Below are 12,783 nucleotides of genomic sequence, written 5' to 3'. Positions count from 1 at the left end.
TGGGCAGCTCAAATGCAGGTTGTAATCTCTCAAACAAGCAAGGATTTTACATATATTTAACAATTTTTCTTTTTCCCCACATGCAGCTTTTCCCAGCTCCACTCCAGACTCTTTCTAGGAAGATTGTACAGTCCAGGACCAATAGTACCTTAGTTGGAGTCTTTGCCATTATCCTGGTTTTTCTATCTGCCTTTGTCAACATGGTATGTACACTCACCCCTTTTCACCCACGGGGTTCTGCCTGCTTTCTTACTGGTGCTGTGCAGTATCATCATTCTTATGACCACTGAGTTTAATGTAACCTTGCCTGATTCTTACAACATCTAAGGTCACAGTAAAGAAATTAAAGCCAAACAGCTGCGTTCCTATAGACCATTATATGCCTGGCACCAATTTGTACCCATGTTCTTTTCTGGTTCTTTCAAATGCTTCTAGTCCAAGTGCAGAAGCCAAGCCTGAAGCTTACCCCAGAAGCATACTCTGAGCCTGAAGCATATCCCTGCGTGAAGGGCCAGCACAAGGCTGATGTGTCATTTATTTCCCACAGTGCTGAGTGGGAGTTCAGTATTGCACAGGCTTTGTGCTGGCCTTCTGCATGGTGCTGCATCCTGCTCCAAGTGCAGTGGTCACCTAATAAGACTGTGAAGATTTTGCTTTGAGTGCACTTTTGGGTCTTGCTTTGCATGCAAATTCTGCTGCTGATTTCAGACTCGGAGAGAGGGATGGGTTGTTACAGAGGACCTTGTGGCTGCTGGTTTCTCACTTGTATCAACGGCTTGAAGTCTGAATGTACTCTGAAGAACTGCTTGAATATTCTCTAACCCATATACATCTATTTCATTTTTTAAGCGAGAGGGGAGGGAGAGGAAGAGAGAAGTTTAATGTCTTGAGTTTGGAGGTAGCTACAAAGACTTCATATGGCCCTCTGCTCCCCTCAGTTGTGGCCTCAGCTGGGGCAGTGGTGATATGCCTGAGCATGGAGAGGCTTAAACACCTAAAAATCAGGCCACTGCTTGCTCTTGCCTCAGTTTCCCTATACACATAGTAGAGAATTATGAACAATTTTGCACTCTGTGGAGGTACTTGAATAGGAGATCATAACTCAGTGGCATTGACACCCCAGTGCCTTCCTCCATAGTTACCTGCAAAGAGCTGGTGCAGGTTGCTGAGCACCATGCAGAAATTAGAGTTGTTGGGTTTTTTCTCTGCATAAGGCCTGTTTCTTTGCATTCATGAACTACTTAATGCAAAAATTAGCAAAATGGTCAAACAGAGCCCATCAGAACAGGCTTCTGCTGCTTCCTCAGTCTAACATAGCACATCAGCCTTTGAGCCATGCTGCTAAAGTCTTCCCTCTAGAAGGATCTGTGGCAGAGGCTTTAGAGATTGCAGCAGCAAGTTATCAGCTCAGAAATTCCCATCAGCAGAAACAGAGCAATAGCAGGACCTTATCACAGACAGCAGGATATATCTGAATATGTGATATCTGCAGCTCCTCTGCCTGTGACCCCTAATGCAGAAAGTTGTATATGAAGCTATGCATAAAATTAGCATTCCAGCGTATATAGCCTGGAAATAATATAATAATATATATTATATATAATATATTTTATTATACATATAATATAATAATATAATAATAATATATATTATTAATTAATATTTTGGAGGAGAAAATTCATAGCTGTTCCGTATACAGTGACATGTAAGTTGGCAATCTCATTTTGCAGAGTTTACACATTGCTACAGCATTTCCAAGGGGATCTTTAATTGATGCAAACTGTTTTGTTTTCTTACCCTTCTTTATGCCATTGAGTTTAATATCATATTTTTCTTCAGTTCATGTGCAGCACTGTGGATCTTGCCAGCTGCATGGCTGCAGAATACAATATCACTCCGGATCAGGTCGATGTATGCCTTATCAGCAACCTGACTTCCAACTACAGCCTGGGCACCTTGCAGGGATTCTGTGACAGTCCTTTGCCCAACTGCAACTTTCCAGAGGTATTGCTTGGGAAAAAAAAATTGATTGCACAGCTTGAACTGAAAAGGGGATATAAAAGCTGTGTTAAAAATCTCAGTGATTCAGAGGAAAGCAAGGCTGCTCATGACTGACGTTATAGGACTGACACAGGCTACTACACACAAACTGAAGTGTCTGAAGTTATTATCATGAGTTCACATTAATGTTTAAGTTCCTTCAGGGCTGAATAATCAGTAGGCTCTTGTAATTGTTGGATCCTGCTTGTAGCGGGAGAGACGGCCTTTCTCCAGTAGTCCTTAATGGTGTGCAGAACTGCAAGTCATTTCAAAGGAGTTTGTGGGTGCTCAGTGTTTCTTGAGAATCAGTTCACTGCAAAGCAGTGTCTTGTCATAGGTTTAACCGTTCACTCTACTGTTTTGTGTCCTGATGAAAAACTTTGCTTATATATCTTTCACTAAGTGTAGTAGGTTCTGTCCTCAGGCAGGTTAGCAGTCCTGATAATGTTCTGCTTCAGTTTTCAAATGCAATCCTACCTCTTCAGAACAACTTGTTCAAAGAAACCAAAAAATGTTCTTAATAGCAAAAACAAACAAACAAACCACCAAGGATGGATTGCCTCAGGCACCTGATACAGGGGTTTTTTTGGCCAGAAATAGGCCTGTCTGGACTGAATGAAAGTTTAAATCTTGATGGATTTAATAGCAGGAGGGTGATGAGGTGGATAACCTGCCTCTCCGCATTTTGTATCCATGCTAGTTTCTCAGGAGCCATAAATGGCACCTGCAATCTACAGTTGCATTCCAAAGCACTGGCATGATAAACATTCATCTCTCAGATTGGCAGAAGTTGCTGCCCCACCCCCCAGGTGTGGTAAAGGCTTCACTACCGCACACACACACACACTTCTGCAACTGCTGTCAGAAAAAAGAATTATCATGGTCTTGACCACTGGTAAAAGCTTGTTCAGCATGTATCTTGCTAATGGAACCAGTGTGTTACACAGGCAGTACTTTCCAACTGGCCTCAATCTGTCCTGGTGGTGTGAGTTGTTAATATGCTTGCTTGTGCAGATAAGTGAACTTGAGTCCAAAATTTGACCTTAAAGCATGAAGTATTCCAGCATAACTGGATAATGCTTTCTGCTAACTCAGTAAACATGTGCAGGTGAACCTACATCACAAGCTTTGGTATAGAGCCCTGTGCCACTTGACTGTAAAGTATATAACCCATGGTAAAGAATGCAAGTTTTCCTTTCCACCAGTTCAGTTTTAACACTTAAGGGTCCTGTAGCATGGGATAATCCCACAGGCCTCCCCAGGTTTACATGTTTGGTCAGCTCAATTATGTAACTCCCAGTCCCTTTCTGTTCCTCTGTTTAGCCTCGTTTTCTGTTTTGATTTATCTAGCTGACATTCATCTCTCTTCTGTTTGTTTTTTCCCCTTTTTGTCTTTATACAGTACTTTACCTACAGTGTCTTACTGAGTCTGCTGGCCTGCTCTGTGTTCCTTCAGATCAGCTGTATTGGAAAACTGATCCTTATGTTAATCATTGAATTTATCTATGTTCTCATTGTGGAAGTGCCAGGGGTCAACCTTTTTGACAATGCAGATCTCCTGGTTACAGCTAACATCTAGTAAGTGCCTTTCACTTCTGAAATCTTCACCTAATTTCTTTCACCCAATGATTTCAGTGTGGCATTAGGTAAGACTGTGGAGGCTGTGCTGCAAGCTGGGGATGTGCATGACACCAGAGAAGGCATGGCTGTACTAAAGGCTTTGTCAATGCTGCTCTCCACCTCTGAAGAGTAGCACAGTTCCCTTTAAGATGTTTTTAATGTGGACCTTGATTAATGAACTATCTATTAGTAACAAAATATAAGTGGAATCAGAGTGGATCCATATTTCTTCTTCTTCTAGAAATGGGGAGCTGTAGTTAGTCATTCTCACTTCTGCTATTACATTCCCAATGCAGAAATGTCATTTCTCAAAAAAATAAAAAAGAGTCTCCAACAAATTTGAGCTGGCTCAGGGACATGATAGCAAACCACCAAGATGTTCAGACATCTGGTATATTAAAACCAGGCTGGGGTGGTGGAATGGTGGTTTTGGATGTTTGGCTAGTGATCTCCTGACAGTTGCTGTTGGACACGTCTGCCTTCGAAAAGCCAGTATCACAGCTGGCCTCATCATAATTCACAACAGAAGGGCCTGGACTAAGTGGGAGTTGCCCTTTTACTTACAAAATGTGGTTTCTCATCACCAGGTTACACATCAATCATGGTGGCAACCTCTTTTGCCCCTCCCCTGAAGGTCACACCAGGGAGGGAAATTTGGCACATCGGCAAACCTCAGGTTTCATTTCTCACTGGGAATTGCCTTGTTGTGGTAACTATTTGTTTTGGTGATTTCCCCCTGCAGGCAACAGTTGTATTTGAGATGTGAGTCAATAAAAGCATGCTGTTTTCTTAGGGTAACTGATACTAGGATATATAATGAGAGTTGCCTCTAAGAGTGAGAAGTAGACCATTCCTCTACTCAGGAGTGAGAAGGCCTAACCTGGAATACATTTTCCAGTTTGGGGCACGAAGGCAGTTCACGATAACAGAGCACCCAGAGCAGCAAAGAACAGTCAGAGGTATAGAAGGCACTGATTTAGGTGAAACATTTGTCAAGAATGATAGCTGTGATTACTCCTGTCTTGAACAGGAGGGTAGTTGAGAAGACTCCCAGTCCTTCCCAGTCCATCTTAGAAGTTATGAAATCGCTTGTGTAGTTGCTTGGGTTTCCTAATGGTCATTAACTCCTTCAAGCCAGATGCACATGGTTGCTTCTGGCCTTCACATAAATATTCCATGATTTTAGCATTCCTGTGTGCCTAGTAATAATTAATGAGGTATGGCTTTTATTGCCATTGGCAGTAATCACTTAAATTATTTTGTTAACTCAAGCGAGTGAAATTCTGTAGGAAACCCCATGGAGCTTTCTGTGGAGGTATGGGAAGAATGAGGTTTCCTTCCTTCTTTGGCAGATGTTACATATTGCAACAGCAGAAGCTATTTAGCAATTTCTATCACAATTATAAGAATAAAAGCATTTTATATCCCAAATATTATTTCATGCACTAAGCAAAATTACAGCTCTTAGAAGTATAATTTACATAACTTCACAATCAAAATGTCAACAATGAAGTGGGGAAGGTTAGCATGTTTTCCTAAAAATAGCTTCCTATGATGTTAGATTGTCTCTCACTGAAAGACATTTTGTCCAAATCTCTCCATGGACAGTTTTTGTCCCAGTGTCTGGCAGTCCATATTGTGTGCTGTGGGAAATGGGAGCCCAACATGTAGCACAGAGTTCAGAGATGTACCATATTGTACAGCTGATGTTAAAAAAAAAAGGCAACATGACCTCATACTACTTTAATTGGGTACCCGTTGTAGCCATGTAATTAGTGTCTGCTCTGCAGCCATTATGGTACTCTGAATAATTAGAAGTGATGCAGATGTCACTTCACGCTTCTGTGTACCAACCAACCCAGCATGCAGGCAGCTGAAGGGCTGATTATGGCACATTGGGAGCTGCTAGACATGACTGCAGCAACACATCAGCGTGGTGACACGTGGAGTGTAACTGGGTGCACAGAGCTACTCTCATATTACCATTTCCCTGTGTAGAAGATAAACCCAATACATTGAGTTTAAGATATGATGTAATCTTCTGAGTTGCTGCATAGAGGAGCCCAAAGAGCTTTGCCCAGTGATTTGTTCATCAGGCCCCTTAGAGCTGTTCAAGCTGCACTTACACTGAACAGTTTATTTAGCAAGCTTCTCTCTGTGTTAACCTTCCAGTAATTAAAGAGCCATCTGCTACTGGAAATACTTTTCCCATGGGGGAGCAAGCTACCAATGTAGTGCCATTATTGCTTGCATTGGGCATTTTCACTTATCCAAAGCCTTACTGTAAGTGCTGGGTTTGCTCCATTTCATCGTCTCTTCTGAAGATTTTAGAGCAAGACTAACACCCTCAGTGAGCTGCAGCCCCAGTACAGAGCATCAGCTCTGCCATGCTCCTGTCATAAGACAGAGTCATAACAGGGAGACAGGCAGTCATCCTTGGCTAGAAGGGGAATCATGCTGCATGTGAGAAGTGTCTGCAACTAAACCCAACCTTTAGTGTGGGAATCACTGTCCCCAGGATTCCCAAACAGGTTCCACATCCAAGCACACATGTTCAGTGCTGGAGCTGGCCAAGAGGCTGTGCAATAGATTGTGTGCAAGACAACGGTGGGTTGCAAAATCCATGTCAGAAGAAATTACATGCTCAGAGCTGCAGAAAATGTCTCAGAACAAACAAGGTTAGAAAGTTACTATGCTTTCATTTTTTTTTAAATTTTATGCCCAGTTAGGTTCCCTTGTCTATTTCAATTTTGATTATTTGTGTCTTTGATTCTGTAGCAAGAGATTCCCTCCAGTCCCAGAAAACTGGCCTGAAGCTCTCAAGACAACTATGAAATTCTGAGACTACAGATGTATCATATTAGTAGCCTGCAAAGCTGTAATTGCATCACTGACACTACAGTATTTTACCACTCATCTCTTTCCTTACATTTAAATAGTGTTTTAGAAGGTCCACGTACATGGTTCTCAGCCACCTAATACTCCACCCACACTTGAGAAGAAACCCAGCAGCATTAAGCAATCAATCAGTTAGGAACTCAGACAGCTACCTACCAGAAAACTCCTTTCCACCCTTTCCCCATCAGAAAAGCTCACCCTCCATCCTCTCCAGCAGCCCTGCTTCACTTTGCAGTACTGTGAATAACAATAGCAACCCACATGAGGGTTTTGAGTGCACTGGTGTGCAGCACACATAGCTGGGGAGAGGCAACTTGCAGGACAAGGGAGTAACATTAAAGAAATGAAATGCATCTGTATGCTAGAATAAATGGAGAAGAGAGGAGCTGTCCCTCACAAGATGTTAGCCCAAAGCTTTCTCCTTTAGATCGTTTTTCCAGCCTGACCTAATGAAGTAGTGATGGACCCACAAGCATTTGCTAAGAATCCCACAGAGACATTAAAATCCCAAAGGACTGACTCTTGATGCTGCTTAGATAATTTAACCTCATAAACCATGTTGCTTTAACCCCATAAACAATGTTGCACCATCAGTCCAAATGCTTGAGTGTAGCTCAGACCCTCTTTTTTCTTCCCTCCGCTCTCCCCCCCCCCTGCAGCTTTTTGCAGTTTTCTGCTGTAATAAGGCTGTAGCCCCACACAGCGTCAGAGGTGCCACATTGCAGAGGTGCTGTTGAATTACAGCAGGAAGAGTGCTGGAGGGAACCAAACATTTACTAACCTTGTGTTTGTGGTTTGTTTGTGTTTTTTCCAGCGTGTCTGAAAATGCAACGTTGTCATGGTGAGTCACTTTGGCATATTTTTTCTGGGGTTTTGTTGGTCAGCATTTCCTGTTGACAAGGTGCGATATCAGCACGTTCACTCACCAGCAGTGCCTGATATTTGACTGCGTCACTGTGAGCTGGTACAACACAGTGCCAATGCCCTAAGTGGACTGAGCATTGCCTTTTTCTATGTATGGATACTCTCACATCATCCTCTTTCTTCTGAGACTTACGTTTGCTTTATAGAGCATCTCATAGAGCTTACTAAGTTAAAGGTTTTGTCAAAACAGTATTTCCATACTAAATCTGTAATTCAGATTTAACCAGGTTTTGTTTGCTTGCTTGTCAGAAGGGATGGGAATATGTCTTAGTGCTTTTATAGAATACTTAAAAAACAAAGGGCGGTAAGAAGTGACTAATTAGAGAAGCAGTGAGTGTCGAACAGTTCCAGCATTATGACTCTGGAGAAGCCAGAGGAGAAGACACAGTGAATACAGTCTGAAGACCTGTCAGCATTTCAGTTCTGCCAAGCATAGTGGTAGCTGAGCATGTATGGTCACGCTCTAAAAAATGGCTTTGGTACTGACATTAACTCTTTTTAAGATTTTGGATTAAATTTCCAATTTCAAAGTCCTGCTTTAGAAACCAGCATTTATGAGCCTAAGTCCTCAGCTTTTTGTAGGTCATATTTGTCCCTTTACCAACATGTGCTTTGAGGGGAAAGAAACAAAACTTTTCTTCAGAGGCTGGCTAGTCTTAAAGTGGGAGCTGGGGAGTGTGGCTAAGCTGTGTTCCTCCATGCTGAGACTAACTGGGAAATTCTGCTCTGTCGTTGGTTGCAGCTCTCCAGTGACCACACGAGTTGCACTGAAGATCGTGACCCCTGTCATCATTACTGTCTTTGTCCTGGCACTGTACTTGCATGCCCAGCAAGTAGAATCCACTGCAAGACTTGATTTCCTCTGGAAACTCCAGGTTAGTGGCTGTTTGCTGTGTTGGAGGAGTCTGCAGAGAGAAATCAAATGTGATTCTGAAGTCAGGTTAATACAGTGAAGTCTAAATGCTTGGTTTAGTTTAGTTACCTAGGCCTAGGTACGTCCTTCCTGAAGCTGCAGTTCCAACTGAACATTAAACCCAAATCCACACCTACTGACACAGAAACAGACCGACCCATCCTCATCGTGTTTCCCTTTGATCAGACACACCTCCAGTACCACAGGAGACATGGGCGGGCTTTACAGGCTGGTGAAAAGTCCTCTCCAGAGTATCAGAAGAGGCTTGTTTTATGTGTTGCATGGTAACTCTGCTTCATGACCATCACTGCACTTGAATGAGCATTTGAGGGGTTCAGGGAGAGGATTGTAATTCTATGCCAATCATGCAGTCAGGCTTTAGCAACAACGAGCTGTCTTTGTCCTCCTCCTGAAACCTGGGTGCTTGACTGGGAAAGACAGATGTGTGTACTTGTGGATAGTAGGACAGTGGTGGAATTCCCTAAAAGGAAGACATCTTATCCAGGTTGAATACATGTGTGCACACAGACATGGACCATCTGCCACTGCAAAACACGCTTCTGCATCTCTCTGGTTCACAGTATCACAGTATCGCATCAGAGGTTGGAAGGGACCTCAAGAGATCATCAGGTCCAACCCCCCTGCCAGAGCAGGATCACTTAGGGTAGTCCACACAGGAATGCATCCAGGTGGGTTTTGAAAGTCTCCAGAGAAGGAGACTCCACAATCCCCCTGGGCAGCCTGTTCCAGTGCTCCATCACCCTCACTGTAAAGAAGTTTCTCCTCATGTTGAGGTGAAATCTTCTATGTTCTAGTTTGAGTCCATTGTTCCTTGTCTTATCACTGTGAACCCCTGAAAAGAGCCTGGCCCCCTCCACTTGACACCCACCCCTCACATATTTATAGGCATTGACTGGATCCCCTCTCAGTCTTCTCAAGACTAAATAGCCCCAGGTCTCTCAGTCTCTCTTCATAGGGGAGATGCTCAAGTCCCCTAATCATCCTTGTGGTTCTGCCCTCCTTTGCAGTTTCTCCCTCTCTTCTGTATTTTGTTCTCCCTGCAAGCTCATTTTCAGCTTTTTGCCCTCTCCAGAGGAGTTACCAGAAGAGTAAGCACGTCACTGTTTTTCCCTCCTAAACTAGGCCACTGAAGAGAAAGAAGAAATGGAGGAGCTGCAGGCGTATAACAGACGCCTCCTCCACAACATTTTGCCCAAGGATGTGGCAGCCCATTTCTTGGCTCAGGAGCGGCGAAATGATGAACTGTACTACCAGTCCTGTGAGTGTGTGGCTGTCATGTTCGCTTCCATAAGCAACTTCTCAGAGTTTTACGTGGAGCTGGAGGCCAACAATGAAGGGGTGGAGTGTCTGAGGCTGCTCAATGAAATCATTGCCGATTTTGATGAAGTAAGTCACATAAAAATCTGACTGGACAGAGTGAATCAAAACAGTAAATTTAATTGAGCTTTGCTGAGCTTTTGAAGGAAGGTGGTTTACTGAATCCTTGTGCCATGGTTTGTTTCTCCTCGCTCTATAAGTCTTTAATTTTTTCCACATCAAAATCCCTTCTGTTCCCTTGTTGCCTTTCGGAATATCCAATCCCCTTTCTTCCTATACTTGGAGTAGTGGAGGCTCTGCCCAGCACTTTGTAGTGCTTGTACCAAGGCATGTGCAAGGACATTACCAGTGTGTTTATGTTTGGCAAGGTTTATCTACTTCTTTTGCCCTTGTGAAATAGATCATAAGTGAAGACCAGTTTCGGCAACTGGAGAAGATCAAGACCATTGGCAGTACATACATGGCTGCATCAGGCCTCAACGATTCCACCTACGACAAGGAAGGGAAGACACACATCAAAGCTCTGGCTGATTTTGCCATGAGGTTAATGGACCAAATGAAATACATTAATGAACATTCATTCAACAACTTCCAGATGAAGATAGGTAATGTCACAGTGTTTACAGGATTAACTAAAGGTAGTTGTCAACCTGAGACAGGGATTTTATGGAGCATAAAACCCATAGATCTTACTTTAGCTATATAGTGATGTTCATTGTCTTGTGCCTGGTGACCACTTTGGCCTCTCTGAGACATCAGTGTGGTTTTTTTCAGGGTAGCAGCAACCAGGTTGGGCAACCAGCCTTGCCCTAAAGAGAAGGGCACAACCACACACAGTGGTTGAGTTTGGGCTCATTTTGCCTTGTGCTGTGCTCCTGCCTACACCCCCTGTGGTCCCTAGCTGCCATTCTTGTACATAAAATTGTTTTTCAAGTCAGGGAATAAAAAGGGACAGGAGATTGAGAAGAAATGTGAAGATGAAGTGTGGTATTTGTTCTGAATGACCAGTGTGCTGCTGCCTTGCAAGCACTCGCCATTACAGCAGCTCTGTGCTGATTTCCAAGTGAGCGGTTTGCTTGGCAGCTAGATGGCAAATAAACTTTATCATGGATGGTACTGGAAAGCAGCTCTAGACTGAGCAGATCCAGCCTGTGCTGCCAGCCAGGCACAATGAGTCAAAGAAGCCAACTTTTCTTTATACGTTTCTTTCCCCTCAGTTTGGCTGGAGCTTTACATGTCAGGGTAAAGCACAGCGAGAACCAATGAACCTTAATGTTTTTTTATTGTCTGAACAATAACTTGCCTCCAGCTTCATGTGGTTCATGTGTGATGAATCTGAGCACTGTGGCATTTGTCCTCCCTTTTCCAGGCCTCAATATTGGTCCTGTTGTAGCTGGGGTGATAGGAGCACGCAAACCCCAGTATGACATATGGGGCAACACGGTGAATGTAGCCAGCCGGATGGACAGTACCGGTGTGCCTGACAGGATTCAGGTGAGGAATACACTGGGAAACTCCCATAGCCAGCCCTGTGTCACTCATGGCATTTGAAAGTTATATAGGATTGGAATTTTTGTTTCATTTTATTCCTTTATGTCATACATCTACTTACACAGTACTGAAATAAAGAACAATGGGGGAAGGCTATGGTACCACCAAGGTTTGCCCTTTAATTTTAACTAGTTTTGCAGTCTTTGGTCAAAAACTTGCAGGTTAATTCTGCTGCGTTTCCTTCTCTGTGTGCCACATTGGCACTGTGAGGACAGTCCTGCGATGCTGCCAGCTTCAGTTTGGCTATGTGCACCTGTAGCTTGTTTCACTTTCCCAGGGCTTGATTCAGGGGTGCAGCTCTGTACTTCGCTTCTCTGCTCACAGCCCTGTAGGTGCTGGGTGTTATGAGGCTAGCAAGGATCTTGACATCAGCAGGATGAGGATATACAACTAGAGCAAGAGGACAGTTTAAGGGGTTAATGGAAACTGTCTTGTACTCAGACATCTCCTTGGCCTTCAGACAGTGACCTTTCCAGTGATTCACTTCCACTGTACTGCTTTCGCTGGGCCCATTTCCACAGTAACAGATTGTCATTCCTTGAAGGGATATAAAAATAGTTCAGAGTAACTGGGGTCAAACCCAAGAAGGGGAGCCATGTTGTTTCTTTCCAATTAAGCTGTCAGTTAACTGGATCAATATTCATCCAACACCCTTTGAACTTCCCTGTGAGATGGTCCATGAACCATTTTCATCTGTTAAGCAAATCACCACAGCAATGTTACAGCAATAGGACACCAGAAATGTAAATATTTAAAGCCACCTGAAAAGGGGTGAGAAAATACATTGTCATAAATAAGTAACTCAGGAAACCTGGTCTTTAAACTTCTGTTGTTCTTCAGCACAGTTGATTAATTTTGAATGGCAGCTGCAGAGGAAATTTGGATGCTGGCTAGAATCTTCCATTTGTTCAGTTTTTCTCATGGCCCTCTCCCTGCTCCTTCATAAAAACAAACTCCCGAATGTCTCCTTCTAAATTGTACATCACTGAGTAATTTCTAACTCATTTTTGAGAAGTTTTGAAATATGTTTAACCTGTTTTCCTACTTCCACTCCAGTGATCCTGAACTGCAAGGTGTTTTTAAAATGTAGCTATTTGTTTCCTTTTATCCTGTGACCTCTGTGAAAACTGTGGGTTCCCCTGGTTTTTGTGTGCCACGTGTGACTTCTGTGGTTTTCTTCAGTTTCTAAGGGTTGTGTTTGTTCTGCAACCTGTGCCAACCTTTTAGTTAGTGATCAATACGCAAAAGTTGGCTGAGAAACAAAATAGTTGATCCTACTTTAATGTCGTCCATGGGCTACTCCAAAAGTAAATGAAAGGGCCACGTGGAAGGGTGTGACAAGCATCCATTTACTCTTGTTTATTCTGCAGGTAACCACAGACATGTACCAGGTTTTAGCAGCCAACAACTATCAGCTGGAATATCGAGGGGTCATTAAGGTTAAAGGCAAAGGAGAAATGACCACCTACTTTCTAAATGAAGGGCCTCCGATTAGTTAG

General features: G+C 43.2%; 1 protein-coding gene across 1 annotated transcript in view; it reads left to right on the top strand.

Moving 5' to 3' along the window:
• The window catches only part of ADCY5 (adenylate cyclase 5), a 207,596-nt gene extending 194,813 nt beyond the window's left edge, over nucleotides 1-12,783 (top strand). Inside the window, exons 13-21 of the mRNA XM_054380728.1 lie at nucleotides 87-203; nucleotides 1,840-2,004; nucleotides 3,443-3,618; nucleotides 7,373-7,399; nucleotides 8,225-8,357; nucleotides 9,539-9,802; nucleotides 10,134-10,338; nucleotides 11,103-11,227; nucleotides 12,655-12,783. Of these exons, the coding sequence (XP_054236703.1) occupies nucleotides 87-203; nucleotides 1,840-2,004; nucleotides 3,443-3,618; nucleotides 7,373-7,399; nucleotides 8,225-8,357; nucleotides 9,539-9,802; nucleotides 10,134-10,338; nucleotides 11,103-11,227; nucleotides 12,655-12,783 (1,341 nt within the window). The remainder of the gene's footprint in view (nucleotides 1-86; nucleotides 204-1,839; nucleotides 2,005-3,442; nucleotides 3,619-7,372; nucleotides 7,400-8,224; nucleotides 8,358-9,538; nucleotides 9,803-10,133; nucleotides 10,339-11,102; nucleotides 11,228-12,654) is intronic.

The sequence above is a fragment of the Indicator indicator genome, chromosome 5, assembly GCF_027791375.1.
Source record: "Indicator indicator isolate 239-I01 chromosome 5, UM_Iind_1.1, whole genome shotgun sequence".
Classification (NCBI taxonomy): domain Eukaryota; kingdom Metazoa; phylum Chordata; class Aves; order Piciformes; family Indicatoridae; genus Indicator; species Indicator indicator.
This window is presented reverse-complemented; position numbering and strand designations above follow the sequence as displayed.